This window comes from Loxodonta africana, chromosome 20 (assembly GCF_030014295.1).
Source record: "Loxodonta africana isolate mLoxAfr1 chromosome 20, mLoxAfr1.hap2, whole genome shotgun sequence".
In the NCBI taxonomy this organism is placed as follows: Eukaryota; Metazoa; Chordata; class Mammalia; order Proboscidea; family Elephantidae; genus Loxodonta; species Loxodonta africana.
In genome coordinates this window covers 37,044,626-37,068,292 of record NC_087361.1, presented here as the reverse complement: position 1 = coordinate 37,068,292, position 23,667 = coordinate 37,044,626, and the positions used below count along the sequence as shown (strand labels likewise).

The 23,667-nt window shown below is 38.2% G+C and overlaps 1 protein-coding gene across 6 annotated transcripts in view; it reads right to left on the bottom strand.

Annotated features, from left to right (window-relative positions):
- Positions 1-11,476: 11,476 nt before the first annotated feature.
- Positions 11,477-23,667, bottom strand: part of LOC100658108 (ATP-binding cassette sub-family C member 2-like) — a 110,897-nt gene continuing 98,706 nt past the window's right edge. For 2 of the 6 annotated variants that reach the window (XM_064273100.1, XM_064273099.1), the window contains exons 20-25: positions 22,810-22,911; positions 20,123-20,266; positions 18,260-18,418; positions 16,214-16,380; positions 14,171-14,365; positions 11,477-13,821 (exon numbers count right to left, since the gene is read on the bottom strand). In XM_064273100.1, the coding sequence (XP_064129170.1) occupies positions 13,692-13,821; positions 14,171-14,365; positions 16,214-16,380; positions 18,260-18,418; positions 20,123-20,266; positions 22,810-22,911 (897 nt within the window). In that variant the 3' untranslated portion in view covers positions 11,477-13,691. The other 4 variants (XM_010590360.3, XM_064273098.1, XM_064273097.1 and 1 more) reach the window with 4 other exon arrangements.

Sequence of the window (23,667 nt, the reverse complement as noted above, 5' to 3'; positions counted from 1 at the left end):
GCAAAAATATACATTTCCCTGCAACCTGACTGTGAGATTGCTTATATACTTCTTTACTTATTTCTCTAATTTAGAAGAGACAGTTGCTTTAAAAGGTATCTCCAGAATTCTGAAAATAATAGATCCAAGAGCTAAACTAATCTAGAGAGTTAATAAATAATCCTGCATAATACTCTGATCTTTTGGCCAATGGTTTATACTTTGATTTCCTAATAAAGTATGTATTACTCTTTAGACAAAAAACCTCAATGTAATTGTGATTATTTTTAAGAAATTCATTTGATTAATATAATCTTTTAAAATAAGCCTTTAGAAAGATTAGTCCAAAGGACTAATGGACCACAACTACCATAGCGTTCACCAGACTGAGTCCAGCACAACTACATGGTGCCCAGCTACCACCACTGACTGCTCTGACAAGGACCACAACAGAGGGTCCTGGACAGAGCTGGAGAAAAATGTAGAACAAAATTCTTTCCCCCCAAAAAAGGCCAGACTTACTGGCCTTACAGAGACTGCAGAAAACCGAGATGGCCCCCAAACACCCGTTTAGCTCAGTAACGAAGTCGCTTCTGAGGTTCACCCTTCAGCCAAAGATTAGACAGGCCCATAAAACAAAGCAAGACTAAAGGGGCACACCAGCCCAGGGGCAAGGACTAGAAGGCAAGAGGGGACAGGAAAGCTGGTAATAAGGAACCCAAGGTTGAAAACAGAGAGTGTTGACACGTGGGGTTGGTAACCAATGTCACAGAACAATAATATGCAAACTAATTATTAAATAGAAGCGAGTTCTTTAAACCTTCATCTAAAAGACAAAAAAAAAAGCCCTTAGATAAAGATGGTAGCCTTGATCCTCTACAGTACTAGTTCCTGTGACTTCTTCGTGGTTAATTTAACTACCATCACTGAGGAGCTCAAATATATGAGAAAATACAGTGGCACTTCCATATTTTATTTAACAAGCAAATACCCAGTGTCTCAGTATGTACATATGTCTCTAATATGACACTCAATAATCCCCACCTCCTGGCGTTCACCTCTTTGTGTAATCCTCTCCCCTTGAGTTTGGGCTAAATGTAGTGATTTATTGCTGATGAATAAAATACCACAGAAGTGTTAGGATGTCACTTCCAAGAATAGGTTATTAAAAGACTGGCTTCTGTTTGGGGTACACGGCCTCTTGCTTACTGGCTCACTCTCTCTTGGAGCCCATCTGCTAGTTAAAGAAGACCAGGCTATCTTGCTGGTGAATACAGTTGGAGAAGAGATGCCCTGGAAGGTGAGAGGCCCCACAGAGGTGAAGAGGAACCCCAACCTACAGCCAGCACCAAGGTCCAGCCATGTGAGGAGCCTTCTAGAAAGCAGACCCGCCCACCCTAATCAAGACTTCAGATGTTGCAGGCAAAGTCAAGAATATCTTAAATGCAGCCTCATAATAGATCTGAACCAGAACTATCCAGCTTTAGTAGCTTCCAGATCTCTGACCCACAGAAAGAGGTGATACATTTTTCTTTTTAAGCCAATTGGATTAATTTGTTATGCAACAATAGTTAATAGAGTGCTATGTACCATGCACTGTTCCAAATGTTTTACAAATAACTAACCAATTAGTTGTTCTAACAAACTTCTGAATGGGTACTACTATCCTCATTTTCTGATAGGGAAATGAAGACAAAGAGATGTTAGGTAATTTTCTCGGGAGTATAAAGCTATGAAGTGGCAGAGTCACGATTCAAATCAGTGAATTAAATGTTCTTAACCCCAATGCTGTGCTGCCTTATGCATCACAAAGAACAAACACATGGCACTGTTTTTGTTCAGTTACTAAACTAAAAAAAAAAAAAGAAAAAAAAAATTTTTTTCTTTTTCTTTTTTTTTTTTAGTAGTATCCATGAAATACCTTTTATTTGCTAGACAGTGTTAAAGATTTAAATAGTGCTACTTAACCCTTTCCATTCTGACAAGCAGGTTTAGGATTTACAGACTTCTTAAGTATAAAAGGGAGATAATAGCATCTATTTTGAGTTTTTGTGAGTGCCTGGGACATAGAAAGTGCTAAATAAATATTTGCTATTATGAAGGGGCATAATAGAAAGATAAGGAAATGAAGTAATATGTTCAATGACCTGTCTATGTGGGTGTTATGGATTGAATTGTGTCCCCCCAAAAATATGTGTCAACTTGCTTAGGCCACGTGTGGTTGTCCTCCCTTTTGTGATTTTCCTATGTGTTATAAATCATGATCTCTGCCTGTGGTTAAAGAGGATTAGGGTGGGATGTAACACCCTTGTTCAGGCCACATCCCTGATCCAATGTAAAAGGATTTTCCCTGGGGTGTGGCCTACACCACCTTTTATCTGTCAAGAGATAAAAGGAAAAGCAAGCAAAGAGTTGGGGACCTCATAAGACCAAGAAAGAAACACCAGGAGCAGAGGACATCCTATAGACCCAGGGTCTGTGCGTGGAGAAGCTCCTCATCTGAGGGAACATTGATGAGAAGGCCAACAGAGAGAGAAAGCCTTCCCCTGGAGTCGACAACCTGAATTTGGACTTGTAACCTACTAGACTGTAGGAAAATAAATTTCCTTTGTTAAAGCGATCCACTTGTGGTATTTCTGTTATGGCAGCACTAGATGACTAAGACAGTGGGGTTATAAGAAAATGCTACAACAAAATAAGTCATTATTTTCCTTCATATCCTCAAGAGCCTAATCTCATGGGCCTAATTGTTTTGCAAGTTACTGAGAATTTTGATGAAATATAATTTTAAAAAATTTTTTTGCTTAGTTTTGGAAAAAAATAATTTGCCTCACATAAAGTTATTTGGATGTTTAAGCAAGAACAAATACAGTTTGTTCTAAACCTCATTTACTATTATTTAACCTACCCAAAGGACCTCCTAAGGAGTCCTAGTGGCACAATAGTTAAGCACTCTGCTGCTAACCAAAAGGTTGGCAGTTCGAACCGACCAGCTGCTCTGCTGAAGAAAGACGTGGCAGTCTGCCTCTGTAAAGATTTACAACCTTGGAAACCCTATGTGGCAGTTCTACTCTGTCTTACAGGATCACTATGAGTCACAATCAGCTCCACTGCAACAGTTTTTAAAGGACCTCCTAAAATATTTCAAATGATATGACGCTTGTAACTATTTTTGATAATGTACGTATTATACATTGTCGTGGATTGACTTGTGTCCCCCCAAAATATCTGTCATCTTGGCTAGGTCATGATTCCTAGTATTGTATGATTGTCTACCATTTTGTCCTCTAATGTAATTTCCCTATGTGTTGTAAATCCTATCACTGTGATGTAATGAGATGGATTAGTGGCAGTATATTGAGGAGATCTACAAGATTAGATAGTGTCTAAAGCCAATCTCTTGAGGTATAAAAGAGAGAAGTGAGCAGAGAGACTTGGGGACCTCATGCCACCAAGGAGGCAGGTCCAGGAACAGAGTGTGTCCTTTGGACCTGAGGTTCCTGCACGGAGAAGCTCCTAGGCCAAGGGAAGATTCATGACACAGACCTTCCTCCAGAGCTGACAGAGAAAGCCTTCCCCTGGGGCTGATGCCCTGAATTTGGACTTGGAGCCTACTAGACTGTGAGAGAATACATTTCTCTTTGTTAAAGCCATGCACTTGTACTTCTGTTATAGCAGCACTAGATGACCAAGACATGTATATACATACACATTTCTACTGTTAGTTCATTTATTCACCTTAAATTGTCTAATATGGCCTATATAGTATTAGAAATTGGATTTCAGTTATTAGTTGTAATCATTACTCTTGCTCTGTCTCCCAAGTTACTAAACTAACATGATTTTGACAAGGTTGAGAAATACCTTGAGTAGTTGTGACAGATTCTGCTAAATGCTTTTCCAATATTTATTCTCTCATTCATTCACACTTCCAGAACCCAGTTTTATTTGGATTAGCAACAACCTCTATCATAAAAACTCTATTTCCTGGCTTCTTTTGCAGCTAGGAGAGGCTACATGATACAATTCTGACCAAAGTGATATGAACATAAATTACCAGGTAGAAACTGTTGGCTTTTTTTTTTTTTTTTTTTAATTTACACATTTGGATTATACAAATGTCTTGCTCCTCATCTTTCCTTTCTCCTTGGAATGCAGATGTGATGCTGGAGATAAAGCAGTGGATTTGCAGCTGACAAGCAACAGACATACTTTGGATGGTTGAATACAAGAAGCACAGTGGTGTGGTGCCATCCTAACCAACTTTGTACTTTACCTTGGGATTTCTTTTTTTATTGTTGAAAACATACACAGCAAAACATACACCAATTCAACAATTTCTACATGTACAATTCGCAGACACTGATTTCATTCTTGAAGTTTTGCCACAATTCTCACCCTCCTTTTCCAAATTATTCCTTCCCTGTTAAACTAAAAAAAAGTAAAAAGAAAACCAAACCCATTGCCGTGGAGTCGATCCGACCTTCCTAGTTGTCAATTTGTTCCCACGTACATAGTTCTTTAAAAGAGCACAGTGCTCAAGGCAGATATTCTTTACGAATTAAGCTGGCCAAAAAAAAAAAAAAAAAAAATTTTTTTTTTTTTTTTTATTGTTTGAGGGGGAAACCCTGGTGGTGTAGTGGTTAAGTGCTGTGGTGCCAACCGAGAGGTCAGCAGTTTGTATCCGCCAGGCGCTCCTTGGAAACTCTGTGGGGCAGTTCTACTCTGTCCTATAGGGTTGCTATGAGTTGAAATCAACTCAGCGGTAGTGGGTTTGGGTTTTTGGTATTATTCAGGGTAAGAAGACTTCAGGGGGTATTTTTGGTTTAAGGTTTAAAGATTATCTCAGGGCAATAGCCTCAATGGCTCCAGGAAGTCTGAATACTGTAAGAATTTGAGATCCTGTTCCACATTTTCTTAATAAGCCCCTTTAATTGTTGACACTTCTTTGTTTTCTTCCTTATGATCTAACATATAACCCTGATTATATGGGTAAATAGTTGGCCAGATTGTCACTAGTCAGGCTTATGCTTCTGGTCAAGAGGGAATAAAGAACAGATTTACCCTGCTGCCTGTATCACCTAAAAAAACAAAAAAATGAAACAATGGTTTTCAAGGCATTAGGTATCATAAACATTAATTCTTTCTGTAAAATCATAGACAGCTATGACAATATAAGTACCATATTTTTATGCAAATAACATGCACCTTCTAGGTTTGTTTGCCAACCACGCCCCTCCCCCATGAGGTATTTTTTTGGAAGTTCCACTGTGCCAAATTTTTTTACATGTTGCTGTAAAAAAGTAATAGTAATTAGCATAGTGTTCTTATGAAAATGTTGGGGGTGGGGATGCAGTTAGCAAACAAACATACAAGGTATGCCTTATTTGTGTAAAAATACGGTAAAGCAGTAGACTCTTCTGTAACACCTGGAAATCATTGCCCAAATGCTAAGAACAGAGGCAGATGTTCAGAGGGAATTGGTGATGGTGGAAATCGCATTAATACGTGTTCCTAGTTCCCATTGCACTCCATTCTCACCTCATCCCAAATCATTCAGTTTAATCTTCCTCTCTGGTCATCCTGCATTTTCTACTAGGCATATCAGAGTTGAAAAATAGCAATAAAATAATTGCAAATGCATTCATAATGACCTAAGCTTTAGAAACACAAATTCAGAAAATTGATCCTTTCTTACTTCCCTTGGCACATAAACCAATACATATGTCATCTTCCATCTAAATGTTTTAAAGCAAATTTATAATCAACTATTTTTCGATTTATGATCTATTTTTAAACTTTATATGCCTATCGCATTCGTTTCATAAAACTGTCGTAACAAAATACCACCAACTAGGTGGCTTAAACAACAGAAATTTATTCTTGCAGTTTTGGAGGGTAGAATTCTGAAATAAAGGCATGAGCAAGGTCATGCTCCTTCTGAAGGCTGTTGGGAAGACTCCTTCCTGCCTCTTCCTAGCTTCTGGTGGTTGCCAACAATTCTCAGCATTCGTCGGCTCATAGCTGCATCACTACAATTTCAGCTTCAAATTTCACGTGGCTCTCTTCCCTCTGTATATGTCTCTGTGACTATGTATGTCCAAATTTCCCTCCCCTTATAAGGACACCAGGCATTGGCTTTAGGCCCAAGTATATCCTCATCTTAACTCAGTCACATTTGCAAAGACTATTTCTAAATAATGTCACATTCACAGATTCTGGGTGCATGTAAATTAGGAGGGAATACTATTTAACTCAGTACATCTATTCATCTTTAATTTGCTCTTTCTGCTTCATGAAATAGCTGAAACTTTACTACATTTGGGCTGTTATGATAACTATGTATGTGCTCAGACCGGTCATTCCATAAATAACAACTGAGTAATCTCCTTAGTAGTCATCAAGAGCAATGAATCAGCCTTTATAGAGCTTACATCCATTACCTTTACCTCCTTAACTCAGCAGCATAGCAGCCAAGTGAATCACAGAGTTTGACTTTTCCTAAGACTTAGAAAAACATGACTCATACATAGCCAGAAGTCCTAACTTCCTGTTTTCTACTGATGGTCCACTTGCATACAAAATGACAGCTAGAAAAGCGGGAACTAGAAGGAGAAGTAGGAAGGAACTAGGAGAGCAGCCCTAGGAGCTGCCTTCTCAGCTTTGCTTCATCTCAGTGAGATAGTATTGTGCGCCACTGGGGGGCATGTTTTATTTTTAACCTTCAGTTTTCCCAAGGTTGCTCTGAATTAGAATAGACTTTCAGAAACATTGGCTTAGGTTTTCCCTTTTTATTTACTTAATAATGTGCCCCATGCTATGATTTTGTAAACACGAGAATGTGATTACAAGGAGCTATGACTGTTGGTATTTAAAAAAAAAAAAAAAATGCCGTGGAATTGATTCAGACTCACAACATCCCTATAGGACAGAGTAGAACTGCCCCACGGGGTTTCCAAGAAGTGGCTGGTGGATGTGAATGGCCAACATTTTGGTTAGCAGCCTAAGCTGTTAATCACTGTGCCACTGGGCTCCATTTAAATAACAGCTAACGTATTATTGAATGTTTTCTATATGCTAGGCACTGTTCTAAGTGATTGTATGTATTATATGATTTACTTCTCAAAACTCCTCTAGGAGGGAGGAGCTATTATTACTACCAAATAAGCACAGAAAAGAAAGCGTCTGTCAGTTTGTCTAACTGCGGTGGCTTGTGTGTTGCTGTGATATTGGAAGCTATGCCACCAGTATTACAAATACCAGCAGGGTCACCCAGGATGGACAGACAGGTTTCAGCAGAGCTTCCAGACTAAGACAGACTAGGAAGAAGGGCCTGGCAGACTACTTCTGAAAAAATTGGCCAGTAAAACCTTTATGAATAGCAGCAGAACACAGATACAGTGCAAAAGATGAGCCCCTCAGGTTAGAAGGCACACAAAATATGTAGAGGGAAGAGCTACCTCCTCAAAGTAGAGTTGAACTTAATGACATGGATGGAGTCAAGCTTTTGGCATACCTTGGATGGTTGAATACAAGAAGAAACACAGTGGTGTGGTGCCATCCTAATCAACTTTGTACTTTACCTTGGGATTTCTTTGTTTTTTTTTATTGTTGAAAATATACAGAGCAAAACATACACCAATTAATAGCCAGATGGAAGGAATACAGAGTCACTGTACCAAAAAGAATTGTTCGACATTCAACCATTTCAGAAGGTAGCATATAATCAAGTACCCATGGTCTTGAAGGAAGAGGTCCAAGCTGCACTGAAGGTATTGGTGAAAAATGAGACTCCAGGAATTGACTGAGATTCCAATTGTGATGTTTCAACAAACGAATGCAGCACTGGAGGTGCTCATTCATCTATGCCAAGAAATTTGAAAGAGGGCTACCTGGCTAACCAACTGAAAGAGATCAATATCATTAATATCACACATAATTAAAATTTTGCTGAAGATAATTCAAAAATTGTTGCAGCAGTACATTGACAGGGAATTTCCACAAACTCAGGCTGGATTCAGAAGAGGACATGGAATGAAGGATATCATTGCTGATGTCAGAGGGATCCTGGCTGAAAGCAGAGAATACCAGAAAGATGTTGACCTGTGTTTTACTGACTATGCAAAGGCATTCGACTGTGTGGATGAATCATAACAAATTATGGGTAACATTGCAAAGAGTGGGAATTCCAGAACACTTCATTGTGCTCATGGGGAATGTGTACATTGCCCAAGAGGCAGTTGTTTGAAAAGAACAAGTGGATACTGCTTGGTGTAAAATTAGGAAAGGCATGCATCAGGGTTGTATCCTTTCACCATACTTATTCAATCTATATGGTGAGCAAATAATCCCAGAGGCTGGGCTATATGAGGACAAAAGCAATGTCAGGGTTGGAGGAAGATTCATTAACAACCTGCAATATTCAGATTGCTTCCTGAAAGTGAAGAGGACTTGAAGCATTTACTGATGAAAATCAAAGCCTACAGCCTTCAGTATGGATTACACCTGAACAAAAAGAAAACAAAAGTCCTCACAACTGGACCAATAAGTAATACCATGGTCAATGGAGAAAATATTGAAGTTGTCAAGGATTTTGTTTTGCTTGGATCCACAGTCAATGCATATGGAAGCAGCAGTCAAGATTTCAAAGGTTGTATTTGCACTGGGCAAATCTGCTGCAAAAAAACTCTTTGAAGTGTTGAAAAGCAAAGATGTTACTTTGAGGACTAAGGTGCACCTGACTTAAGCCATGATATTTTCAACTACCTCATATGCATGCGAAAGCTGAACCATGGATAAGGAAGACAGAAGAAGAATAAATGCCTTTGAATTACGGTGTTGGCAAAGAACAATGAAAATATCATGGACTGACAGAAGAACCAACAAGTCTGTCTTGGAAGAAATACAGCCAGAGTGCCTTGAAAGTGAGGATAGTGAGACTTCGTCTCATATACTTTGGACGGGTTATCAGGAGGAACCAGTCCCTGAAGAAGGATGTCGAGTTTGGTAAAGTATAGGGTCAACAAAAAAGAGGAAGACACTCGGTGAGGTGGATTGACACAGTAGCTGCAACAATGGGTTCAAACATAGCAATGATTGTGAGGATGGAGCAGGGCTGGGTAGTATTTTGTTCTGTTGTACCTAGGGTCGCTATGAGCCAGAACTGACTGGATGGCAGCTAACAACAACAGCAACAGCAACAATATGATTTACTTCTCCAAACTCATCTAGGAGGTAGGTGCAATTATTACTACCAAATATGCACAGAAAAGTAAGCTAACTTGCCCAGGTTTACACAGCTATAAGTAGTTGATTTGGGATTTAACAAGGCACCCTATCTCCAGAGCCTGAACTGTTAACCACTATATTACTTTCTGTTATAGATTGGATTTTGTCTCCTAAAAATGTACATCAACTGGCCTAGGCCATGATTCCCAGTACTGTGTGGTTGTCTACCATTTTGTGATCTGACGTGATTATCCTGGGTGTTGTATACGCTAACCTCTATGAAGTTAACGAGGCAGGATTAGAGGCTGTTATGTTAATGAGGCAAGACTCAACCTACAGGATTAGGTTGTATCTTGAGTCAATCTCTTCTTCAAATATAAAAGAGAGTATTGAACAGAAAGGAGAGGGACTTCAGGCCACCAAAAAAGAAACGCTGGGAGGGGAGCATGTCTTTGGACCCAGGGTTCCTGCACAGAGAAGCTCCTACACCAGGGGAAATTGATGACAAGGACCTTTCCCTAGAACCAACAGAGAGAGAGCCTTCCCCAGGAGCTGGCACCCTGAAGCCCAATGTCTAGCCTCTTAAACTGTGAGAAAATAAATTTCTGTTTGTTAAAGCCATCCATTTGTATCTCTGTTATAGAAGCACTGGATAACTAAGACACTTTCTTTTCTTTTTAAATTTCATTTTGCTTTAGGAGAAAGTTTATGGCTCAAGTTAGTTTCTCATTTAAAAATTTACTCACATCTTGTCTTCTGACTCTGGTTGCAATCCCCACAATGCAACAACGCTCTCCCACTTTCTGCCCTGGGTTTCCTGTGTCCATTTGTCCAATTTCTGTCCTTTCCTGGTTCATGTCTTGCAGGAGTTGCCCATTTTGGTGTTGTATATTTGATTGAACTAAGAAGCACAATCCTTATGAGTCTTATTGTTTTGTTTTATAGGCTTGTCTAATCTTTGTCTGAAAAGTGGTCTTTGGGAGTGGTTTCAGTTCCGAGTTAGCAAAGTGTCTGGGGGCCATAGTCTTAGGGGTTCCTCTAATCTCCGTGAGACTAGTAAATCTGATCTTTTTTCATGAATTTGAATTTTGTTCTACATTTTTTTTCCCGCTCTGTCCGAACTCTCTGTTGTGATCTCTGTCAGAGTGGTTGGAGGTGGTAGCTGGGGACCATATGGATGTTCTGGGCTCAGGCTGGTGAAGGCTCTGGCTCATGTGGTCCTTTAGTTCTTTGGGCTAATATTTTCCTTGTCTTTGGTTTTCTTCATTATCTTTTGCTCTGAATGTGATGGGACCAATAGAGGTATCTTAGATGGCCACTAGCAAGCTTTTAAGACCCCAGATGCTACTTACCAAAGTAGGATGTGGAACATTTCTTTATGAACGATGTTATGCCAGTTGACCTAGATATCTCCCAAGACTATGGTCTCCAGCTCCCAGCCCCAGCAACTCAGTCCCTCAGGATGTTTGGATGTCTGTAGGAATCTTCTATGCCTTTGTTTTGGTCAAGTCGTGCTGACTTCCCCTACATTGTGTTGTCTTTCATTTCACCAAAGTTGACATTTGTCTACTATACAGTTAGTGATTTCCTCTCCCCTCCCTCCCTCCCATCAAAGAATGTTTTTTTTCTGTGTATAAATCTTTTTTTGAGTTCTTATGATAGTGGTCTCATACAATATTTGTCCTTTTGTGACTGACTTATTTCACTCAGGATAATGCCCTTCAGATTCATCTATGCTGTGAAATGTTTTGTGGATTTATCATTGTTCTTTATCATTGCGTACTATTCCATTGGGTGTATATACCATAATTTTATATTACTTTCTTATTTTAGTTTTTGTGATTATTTTTCCTAAAAGAAAAGCCCTCCATACCAGGCAGAACTATTTATTATTTGTATGCATACTAAAATACAATATTACATCTCCTTAACACTAAGTCTGATATCGAAGCTATGTTCAGAAATATATGAAGCTGCTATCACTCAATGATTTTTTAACCTACAGAAATGGCTACTTCTTATGGATTAAACTAATAATATATTTGAAGCTTTAGTTCCATTTACTATTTCACAAAGCTATTGGTTTAACCTTTTTCTTCCTCGTTCTTAAACTACAAACTCTCTTTAAGAGACTCTGCTAAGAATAAGATATATTGACAGAGAACTGGAAAGAACATCATCAGTTTTGTTGTCACATGGACCTGGGCTTGACACCTTAGTGGCAAAGATCCTCTTGGAATCACAGTATCATTTTCGGCAAAATATAGTCAATAATAATAATATCTGTTACAGTTGTCCGTGAGAATAGAAAATGACTAATGATTCAAGTGCTTTGCATGTTACCCAGCACATGGTGGGCTTTCAATAACAGATATTCTCATTATCCTGAAATAAGTCAACTTAATGCTACCTAGAATCTTCCTTTTATCAGCTAAGACAAACATTTCTGCATACTGAAATTATACTTATTATTTATTTTCTTAATCTATTTTGAAGTTATACAATCTTTACACAAATCAGACAACATTGAATAAACATGACTTTTATTCAATTCAAATATACTACCTTTCTACAATCCAGTCACTTTGAGTACCCTGCACTTAGCCTCTAGTGTAATTCAGTGATTGAACACGCTTGATGTACATAATTGAAATTTAAATGAAATATTAATTTCTCAAAACACAATAAAATTATCTTTGAGTACCATTAGTAATTTTTATATTAATTTTATTATTGACTTATTTTTACCCTTTAAGTATTATATATGTAGAAAATGGTCCATATCCTAAGTATACAGTTCCATGAATTTTCACTAACTGATTTAGATCAAGAAACAGAACATAACCGTTATCCCTGAAGCCCACATTGGGCACCCTTTCAATAATTTCTTCTCCCCGCCAGTGGTGACCACTATCCTGACTTACACTGTATAGATTTGTTTTTCCTTTTTTATATTTTTTTAATTTTATTTTTTACTTTTATATAAATGGGATCATGTAATAGTATTCTTTTAGTCTAGCTCTTCTCACTCAACATTATGTTTGTGAGATTCATCCATATTGCTGCCTGTAGCTGTTGTACATTCATGCTCAAAACTGTATAGAGTCCCATTGTGTGAATACACTACTGTTGGTTTACCATTAGATTGACTGAGTCACTAAAACTATAGGTATAAAGAGGCTGAAGCATCTGTTAACTGCTGTTAATGAAATATTTCGATCCTTTTTTTTAGACAGAATTCAAATGTTTATTCAATGTTTACTGAATACAAAACACAGTGGTAGGCACTTCAGGGATTGCAAAGACAGGACAAAACTTCAAGTAGCTTACTTGAAGTTACATTAGAAGATTCTAATGGGATGAGACTGCAGATAATATATGATATAATAATTTAAGGAAACTTTCCATAAATACTCAGGGGATGAGCCAAGAGTTGTGTATACACAAAGGAAGAAGAAAATAAGGATAAAAGAAATGGTTGATGACCCTTCAAAAACATGTTAAAATATTTTATTAAAGTCATCTTGAAAATACCTCTGAAGGTTGAACACTTCACATCTGAAGGGCAATTCAGAAAAATAATATAGCTTCTATTACATAAAACTACTAAATGAAAAAGCCCTTCAAATATGATTAGCATAACATATCAATACTCTTCTCCTGCACATACATGTAATGCATAGCCCACTGGGACTGTTCCAGGCAAACTATGATATTACATAGAAAATATTGCTGTTTTTTACTCAAAGATAAATAGTAAACATATTATAAAACATTATTTTTAAATAAAGCAGATCATCAAATTCAGTTAATATATAATTATCCTTTCCAAAAGGCAGCTGAATAGCTCTTAATATTATTTCCATGATTTCTCTATCATTTCATCAACTGTACAGTAGCTTAGCATATACCGTAGATGCATGTAAGCACACATATCGTATTACTTTAACACAAATAGTCGTTCCTTCTACAAACATTTGTTGGGTATCAGCTATGTGAAAAGCACTATGCTAGCAATGTAATATACAAGGATAATTAAAACCAAACTCCTACGTTCAAGTGTCTTTATCTAGTAGAGGAGACAGTCAAGTAAAGAATTAAAATAGAATACAGTACCTGCCATGTTAAAAGTATGCACACGGGAGTAATGAAAGCACAGAAAAGGGGCATCTAAACCAGACTAGGGTGCAGGGAGGGAGATCAGGAGAGGCTTTATGGAGGAGGTGACTACTGAATGAAGTCAGTGCTTTAAATAAGTGGTTCTTAGCCCTTTAGGCAATGTGGAGAAGGTGGGCATTCCAGATGGCATGAATGGGACAGAGAAGGTAAGGTGCAACCCAGGTTGATTAGAAGCTATGGGGCCATTAGGCGTTTGTGCCAACTCGTACCCAGGGGCCTGCCCTTGTGCATTTATGCCCCATCTTTTTATGTACTACACTTTTTTTTTTTCTCATCTTGTATAATCAACATACAGCTAAAATGACTTATTTTTTTGCCTCCGAGTCTTGAGTTATTCCAGCTTCTGTTAACATTTCAAAGAAACGTCCTTTCCGGTGTATCAAGTTCTGTGGGGTTTCAAATTCTATAATCCTCCCAGAGTCGAGAACAAGCACTCTGCAACATGAAGGGAAACCAGTCAGGCAACCTATAATCAATATTCCATCTCACCTTTTTTAGTCCTGCTAATGTAAGTTTTAAATCACTGTGTGAAGTAGCTAATTTCAGTATAAAATATAGGGACTATCTAACTTCAGAAAGCAATCAAGTTTTCTAATATTATTCTTTTAAGCATTAACATTTTCTTCTAATTACTTTAGAAAATACCTTCTATGCCATCAGAAAAAAAAAATCTCTTTGTCAGTGCAGATAAACTTCTCTAATAGCGGCAAGTAGTTTATGTTCTGTATGGCCAGTATCTATCTCAGTGGGAAACGTTTCGTTTCTGAAAAGAAAACCAGCATACCTGTCGGAATCAATGATGGAATGCAGTCTGTGAGCAATCGTCAGGACCGTGCAGTCAGAAAACTCCTTCCTGATAGTCGTCTGCACCAAGTTATCAGTCTCAAAATCGATGGAGGCTGTTGCCTCATCCAAGACAAGAATTTTTGTTTTTCGAAGCAAAGCACGAGCAAGACAGACAAGCTGCCGTTGTCCAACGCTGTTTAAAAAAAACAGTAGGAAACTAATTTCAAAACTGTACTCTATGGTTATGCTTTTACTGTTCTAAAATTCTGATTAAACCCCCGAAACTATGGCCCCCAGATGCTCTGCTAACCCAGGAACTGAAACCACTCCCAAAGCCCACTTTTCAGACAAAGCTTAGACAGGCCCACAAAACAAAAAGTAATACGTATGAGGAACGTGTTTCTTAGTTCGGTCAAATATATGACACCAAATGGGCAGCTCCTGTCCAAAAGCAGGAGAAGGCAGGAAGGGACAGGAACTGGATGAGTGGACACAGGGAACTCGGGGTGGAAAGGGGGAGCGTGCCGTCACACTGTGGGGATTGCAACCAAAGTCACAAAACAATACGTGGATAAATTTTTGAATGAGAAATTAACTTGAGCTGTAAACTTTCCCCTAAAGCCCAATAAAATAATAATAATAAAATCCTGATTATACTGTTATTCATTCTCTTTCTACCTCCCCCCACAAACATTCATTCATTCAACAAATATCTATTGAGTGATTACTGTTGCCAGGCATTTGTCCAGGTTCCAGGAATAGAGCAATGAACAAAACTGACAAAAATTTCTTTCTGCAAGGAGCTTATCTTCTTATGGGAAGAGAGAAAAAGTAAACAACATAATTGAGTAAAATGCATAGTAACAAGCGGATAAGAATATAGCACGAGAGTATAGCAGCCAGTTACCATTGAGTCGATTTCGACTCACGGCAACACCATGTGTGTCAGAGTAGAACTGTGCCCCATAGGGTTTGCAGCGGCTGAATTTCTGGAAGCAGATTGCAGGCCTTTATTCCAAGGTGCCTCTGGGTGGATCCTAATTGCCAACCTTTTGGTTAGCAGCCAAGTGCTTAACCATTTGCACCACTCAGGGACTCCTACAAGAATACGACAGTATTTTTTTAATATACCAAGTGTATAATGGAGCCTTGGTAGCACAGTGGTTAAGAGCTCAGCTGCTCACCAAAAAGTCAGCAGTTCGAATCCACCAGCTGCTCCTTGGAAAACCTATGGGGCAGAGTTCTACCCTGTCCTATAGGGTGGCTATAAGTTGGAGTCGACTCAACGGTAATGGGTTTGTTTGTTTGTTTGTTTTTAAGTGTATAATAAGAATGTAAACACCCAGGAAAGGGAAGTATAAAGTGTGGGTCTGGGGATTGGCATTTTAGATGGGCTTGCCAAAGAAGTCCTCACTGAAAAGCTGCCTTTTGAGTCAAGAACTAAGGAAATAGAAAGGGAACCATGAAGATTTCCAGGGGAAGTTTGTTCCAGGTAAAGCGAACAGCAGATGCAAACTCCCCAAGGCAGACAAGATCTGGCCTGACATGGTCATGAAGCAGTAAGGCCAATGTGGCAGAAGCAAAGACAGGAAGGTAGAAAGTAATCAGAGAAAAAAAAATGGAATTATGTCGTGCAGGGTGATAAGGGGTCTAGGTCACTTTCCTTATGTCTCCAATGACATGAAGGCAACTGTCATAAAATATCAAACAGCGATGAAGAAAAAGTAGCCTCTTGCATTTGTTGTAAATAAGTTTAAAGGCTATTATGGCAGGGATCTTTATGAGATACAATTAAATAGTGGCTTTTCATACAACATCGTTCTTTTTTCTTCCCCTTTCTTTCCCTTCACCAGTAGTTTCCCAGCCTGCAGCTAACATTTTATTCTTGTCCCTCTTTCCTAAAGGGAATTGGCAATAGTGCACTTTGAACAGCCCAAACACGCTCCTTGTGGCTCAGGAGCAATTTCCCTTTGAGGCCAATTCAAGTTTCTAAGGAGTGTGGAATGAATAACCTCAGCAAGCTCTGCTCTTAGCAGCTTACCTGAGATTTTCACCACCCTCAGAGATCTCATGCAGCAGCTTCTTGGGAAGGGACTGCACAAACTCTTTTAAGTGACACAATTCCAGCACTTCCCACAGCTCGCCGTCAGAATACTTGTCCAGAGGATCCAGGTTCATTTGAAGGCTTCCAGAAAATAAAATGGGATCCTAGAGAATAAAGAGCAGTGACCTGCACTCCTACTGTCACATGGGTATTTTATTTGAAAAAATATTAGACAGTCTGACTTGATTTGTAAACGTTCACTTGAAGCTCAATAAAAGTTAATATAAAAAAATATATTAGGTTGACAATAAATAAGAAAAAAGCAAAATAATCAACCCAAATATGGCTATCAAATTCATTTTATATTTAGAACAAAAGCAGGAAAGAATCAGAATAAACTACAACTTAGATTAAATGGTTATAAAGTTCCCGATTCTTTTCGCCCCTCTCCTATTACTAACAATATCAACAATAAACACTATAATAATGGTGATGACAGCTGCCATTTGGTCAAGGCTACTATATAATGCAATATATTTATAATATATAGTTTGTATAGAATATTATCAATAAGCATACTGGCCCAGGTAGATATTAATATCTCCATTTCACAGACAGTGAGCTGGAGGTTCCAAAGACCTCTTACCTCTGGCCACACAGAAGGTAAGTGGGTGAAGAGAATTCAAAAAGGACTAAGTCTGTGCTCTTTCCACTATAACAAGATGGCTGATGAAACTATACTTCACTACACTTGTATTTATTTATAAAAGAGGAATAACTCATATCTCTTTTCTCCACTAAAAATTTTCCCTGCCAGAATTCCAGATTTGACTCAAATTTGTTTTGAAGTAAATTCATTAATACAAGTATATGCCTAAGCAACATGACAAAGAGATTTTAGTATCTTGGTATTTTTAGAAGAAGATAACATAAAGGTATTTTATAAATGCTCAGAAAATAGCTTAAATCTCTCAAACTCAAATACGCCATTTTTTACTCTGGTGGTGTATTCTTGAGCCGGTTTCTATGCTTTTTAACGATCAGTTTCCTTTGATTCCACAGATAAACAAAAGACTTGAGAAAATCAACCCAACTGAATTATTGCCCTTCTTCTCCCTTTGTGTCCCTAAACCTCAAGTATCCAACCCCCCAAACCAAACCCACTGCCATCAAGTCAATTCAATTTCAACTCATAGTGATCCTGTAGGACAGAATAGAACAGTCTCATAGGGTTTCCAAAGCTGTAACTTTTACGGACGCAGACTGCCACATCTTTCTCCTGCAGAGTGGCTGGTGGGTTTGAACCACTGACTTTTCGGCTGGCAGCCAAGCACTTAACTACAAGTAGAACCCATCGCTATTGAGTAGATTCTAACTCATAGCGACTCTATAGGACAGAGTAGAACTGACCCATAGTGTTTCCAAGGCAGTAAATCTTTACAGCAGCAGACTGCCTCATCTTCTCCTGTGAAGCGGCTGGTGGATTCAAACCACTGATCTTTTGGTTAGCAGCCCAGTGCTTAATCACTGTGCTAGCAGGGTTCCTCCCAACAAAGCAAAGGCCTCAGTAATTTTTTCTCCCCCAAAATCAGTGTGTTTTAGTCTAATCTCTTCATTCAAATTTACTATTATGAAGGAAACTTTCAAAGAGATGTACTGATTTGTCAAATAGATAAATGCCCTTAGGAAGAATGCTTTAGGGTAAAAGTCTTGAATAGGTTTCCATTACACAGTGATTTTTCATAATATATTTAAAGTGATCTGGCTTCCAAAAGTGGATTTATACGCTTAAAAAAAACACAAAAAACCATTGACATCAAGTCGATTCTTACTCATGGTGACCCTATAGGACAGAGTAGAACTGCCCCATAGGGTTTCCAGGGAGCACCTGGTGGATTCAAACTGCCGACTTTTTGGTTCGCACCCGTAGCACTTCACCACTATGCCACCAAGGCTTCCTTATATGCTTAGAAGGAACAAACTAAAAAAAGAAAAAGAAATCACCAGGAGTGAGTTAAGAAAGACTACTGCAAACAGCTTTACCTGTGGGATAATATTAAGTTTGCCACGAAGGTCATGCAGTCCAATAGTTGATATGTCAATCCCATCGATAATAATTTTGCCTCCTGATCTCTCTACAACTCTAAACAAGCAATTTGATAGTGTTGATTTGCCTGCTCCAGTCCTTCCCACAATTCCAATCTGTAATGAAATGATTATAAACATTTTCCACTGTAATTTCTGTAAGAGAATGGGACCTTGGCAACTGACAATAAATATGTTAGGCGTTGGGTCAGTAAGATTTAATCTTGTCAGCTAGAATAACCTTGACTGTCATGGAAGATGTACTGTGACTTCTGAGGATCAGCTATCTACTCAGACACTCCTCATGCACTGGAAGGGCTGATTTGGGTAATTCAGGACCATGTATGAGAACCTCGGTAGCCTCAGAAAGATACCTGAACCATCTCTGGACTAGCCACAGAGGATGGAGGCAGAAGGAGCACTGGGAATAAGGTGATATTACTGGGACTTTAACAAGAGAGCTTTCTCTACCTTTTTTCTGCAAAAAACAAGCACTCAGGCAAGCAAGCAAACAAAGAGGACCAGAACCCTTTGCCAGAGAGGCTAGAAAATCCGAAGGAATGCCTGTAAATTTCCCTGGCATATCAAAACAACTATTGCATTAAAATTATGGAGGGAGTTGAATGAATTTGGGGTTATCAAAATCCCAGGATAATTTCATCTGCTCTGAAAAGATTTTTGTCCTTTAGATTAATGCTGTGGACCCGGTTTCCAAAAAAACCAAAACCGTTGCTATCGAGTGGATTCTGACTCATAGTGACCCTATATGACAGAGTAGAACTGTCCCACAGGGGCTCTAGGGCTGTAATCTTTACGAAGCAGACTGCCACATCTTTCTCCTGATGAGTGACTGGTGGGTTCACACTGCAGACCTTTCGGTCAGCAGCCGAGTGTTTAACCACTGCACCACCAGGGCTCCTTGGACCTGGTTTAGAAGGTTAGAAAAACAGACGTTTTGGGTTACAAAAGAGCTCTGAAAAAAAGGGAAAAGAAGATGTTGCAGTTATTTTTTTATTACTTTTATTTATCTTTAGAATATTTTTCTGATTAGACAAATACCTTTTTATGAAACTGAAAAATGTAGGAAAGTATAAAGTAAAAATCATCTGAAATTCCAGAACTTGAAGACAGTCACTGTGTTTTATAGCTATTATTCTAGTGTTTTTGCTAATGTACATATCTGCTTGCTCTTTTAAAACCCAGAACTGGTATTATACCATCAGTGGGTTTGTATGTAGCTTTTATTTACTGAATTACATCACAAGCATTTCCGCATCGCATTAAACAGTCTTGGAAAAATTATGTTATTGACTATACAAATATTCCATCCTATGGATTTACCATATTATAAACCAAAAAACCAAACCCATTGCTGTCAAGTTGATTCCAACTCATAGTGACCTTGTAGGACAGAGCAGAACTGCCCCATAGGGTTTCCAAGGAGCGCCTGGTGGATTCAAACTGCTGGCCTTTTGGTTAGCAGCAGGAGTTCTTAACCACTAAGCCACCAGGGTTTCCTACCATATTACAGATAGCATTATCTTATTGTTGCAATTTACTTGATAGAGGAAGTAAAAAATGTATAGTAAAACCATTTCTCACAACAGTGCATGAGACAAACGCTTTTTTTTTTTTGATAGAAGGAAACCTTATTTTTCATACAACAACTACTACATGTCTTTATTACTTTTATATGAAATCTGATACAAAGGTCATCTTATGTTCAATGCCATATTATACTTTGACCTTAACAATGAATTTATTCAGATAAAAAAAAAAAAGATAAAAGGGAAAGTGAAATACATAATATGTATACGGTACCTTCTCTTCCCCATGAGTCCGGAACGTGATATCTTGTAATGCTAAACCAAGATCGTCTCTGTATCGAGCCTGATAATTAATAAACTCCACTATACCTTTATTGGGCCATTGTGATGGAGGCCTTCTAGACATTATCCAAGGTGCCTTAAAACAAAACAATTTTTTTAAACTATAATTACAATAAAAAATATTTTCCCCCCAAAACGAATTTTCATGCATGTAAACAAAAGTGAGGCTAAATAATGAAAGACAATATTGGTCGATACTACGATTTCTGAAAACAGTTTTAAATATTGCCAATATAAAACTTCTCACATAGTTATGAGGCAAGCTTAGAAATAAAATTTTAGAGGTGACAAGGCTGCCCATAGACTATCAAGTTATTAAGAAAAAGCTTTTAAAACCCTACACAGGAGCTGAAGGTAACCTGAAATTTTAGCTGAGATAGAGACAGTTTGTTTATTCATTCCCCAAGCACTGAGTTTACAATGCCTCAAGTTTTACTTGCTGGAGATTCAGCAATGAACAAATGCCCTTACTGAGTGTATGTGCTGGTGGGGAGAGACAGAAACAGACACATAATATATGTAACATGTGAGATGGTGGTAAAGTTTTGGAGAACAAAAAATAGGCAGGGTTGTTGGTGGTGGGCTGGTGTAATTTTAATAACGGTGATTAATAAGGAAGGTTTGACAGGGTGTGATGAGGGAACGAGCCCTATGGATAACAGCTGAAATGGATTCCAGGCAAAGAGAACTAACTACAAGTGCTAAGGACACAAGCCAGGGGGCTTGCCTGGTACATTTGAGAAACAGCAGGAAGTAGACTAAAACTCAAGGGAGTGCGGTGCCTGGGCAGTGAGGTGAAGCGTTTTCATGGAAGTGAGAGAGATGTAAAGTGAGGACCGAGGGTGGACAATTGGTGATTCTGACAAGGGCAGTTTCAGCCGACTGGCAGGATGGAAAGCCTGTTTGGAGAGGTCCAAAAAAGAACGAGAGGAGAGGAATTACCAACAGCAAGTACAGGCAACTTTTAGAGGAATTTTGCTATAGAGGAAAGGAGAGAAACAGGGCTAGAGAGGGGTGAATAGGGTTATCTGGACAAATTTACCTCTTTCACATTCAGATTTTTTGCAACAGTTTTGGTATCCCTCAGTGGCAAAAAGAGTTAAGTGCTTGGCTACCAACTGAAAGAGGCACCTTGGAAGAAGGTCTGCTTCTGAAAGATGACATCCACGGGAAACCTTATGGAGCGCAGTTCTACTCTGAAACAGAGTGGGGCTCCCTGAATTGGAACTGACTCAACAGCAACTGGTTTCATCTGGTATTTTTATCTGACGACAATAGTCATCAGATGATAATAAAACAAACAAACAAAAAACCCAAACCCATTGCCGTCAAGTAGATTCCGACCCATAGTGACCCTACAGGACAGATTAGAACTGTCCCATAGGGTTTCCAAGGCTGTAATCTTTATGATAGGAAGCAGACTGCCACATCTTTCTCCCGGGGAGTGGCTGCTGGGTTTGAACCAACCTTTCGACCTTCTGGTTAGCAGCTGAGCGCTTAAGTTAAGCACTGCACCTCCAGGGCTCCTTTCAGATAACAACAGGCTGGGCAAATTGAATACTGGGAACTGGAGATTGTAAAGGTTGACTAATCTTTCACAACATTTTTATGTAAAGGCAAGGCAATATCTAGAGCAAAATCTAGAGAAAGATTCAAAGTCCAGGGATTATTTTGAGGATGTAGAAAATAACTGGGCATATCAATAGCCTGAGAGAAACAAGGGGTGGGGGGCTAAAATGTAGGAATTAGAAGAGGTAAATCGAGCAAAGTCTTAGAGAAGACATGAAGAGGTATTGCCAAGAATACAATTGGAATTGTTAACTTTTTATCTGGAAGAGGAACATTTCTTCCTCAGAGATACGAAGCAGAAAAATTTCATGAAGATTTAGATACTTTCATAGGTGGGTTGACGAAGATACAGAAAGTAAAACAGTTCAAGTCACTTTACCATCTGCCCTGTTAATCCATGGAACTGGGAAGCAGAAGCAATTCAGATGAGTAAAGTGTTTAGATAACTCAAATATTATACTCTATCAGTAGTCTAATTCTTCTACCTCCCAAATCACAGTTAATTAATTAAAGGAAACAAAACAGACTGATTTATTCTCCTCCTTCCCATCCACAGACAGGCTAATGATGAGTAAATGGAATTGAAGATAAACACATTAGCGTGTGGTTAATTTCAAAATTATGCAATCAGATTCTAAATAATTATGAGATGTCTATAAAGACACTTCCCTCAATATACAATCCCCACAAAGTTATAATTGTAGGTTGCAGATTTTACCCTACATTCATAGAGGATCCATCACTGTGCCTTTTAAAGATAGGTTATTATATTTTATTTTTTATAACATCACTGAAATAGGGATGTATCTTACAATTTATGGAGTGTCCTAATTCAGTTGGCAGTGTCTACCCCCTGCCATTTTAGTGATATATAAAGTACTAATGCATTTTATAATAAATTAGGTTTTAATTTTGCTGAAATTCTGATTATGAGAACATAAATTTGAAAATTGAACTTTTGTTTAAAATTTATTTTTTTAAATGTCAACTCAAGGTGCATTCAAATATTTTAATCCTACATCCATTTATTGGTTATTTAGGAATGCTTACCTCCTTCTCCATACTCTCATATTCACAAACTCTTTCAATGGAAACTGCATTGGTTTCAATTTCACATGCTTTCCTCACCCAAAAATTCAGAGACTGTGTAATCTGGGGAAACCAACCAACAAAAAGCAAAACAAAACAAAAAAGCACTCAAAGCATATTCTTCAGTCTTTTACATAATATTAATAATATTTAATTTTAATAGAGGTTTATTTTCAGAGTTGTCATTTACCTCTTTTGATTATTTCACAAACTTAGAAATATATTAATATATATACACACATATAAGTATTTAAGCATATTGAACTCATTAATATCATAAATAATAGAATTATTTGGAAGCAGAATATGTATAAGTCAAACATTTATTAAAGGAGCCCACACTTGGTGTAAGAAATGGTGAATACCAAGATAGATGGGATATTCCTAAAGAAATATACATCTTATTTGAGAAAAAAAAAAATAGTGCACAAACGTTACCTTTGGTGTTCTCCACTATCATGCATCAAAAGAGTCTCCTAACTTTCTGACTATTCTGTATCTTTCTTTTTAAAATCTTTCTTCTCACCCTACCTCCAAATGTAGGCACTCCAATGCTGTAACTTCAAACCTAATTCTGAAAACCAAAAAGCTATGATAGCAAGGAAGAATGAAAAAAGCTAAACATACAAGGGAAAGATTAATCCAAAGGACTAATGGACCACAACTACCATGGCCTCCACCTGACTGAGCCCAGTATAGCTAGATGGTGCCCAGCTACTACCACTGACTGCTCTGACAGGGATCGCAACAGAGGGTCCCATACAGAGCTGGAGAAAAATGCAGAAAGAAATTCTAACTCACAAAAAAAGACCAGACTTA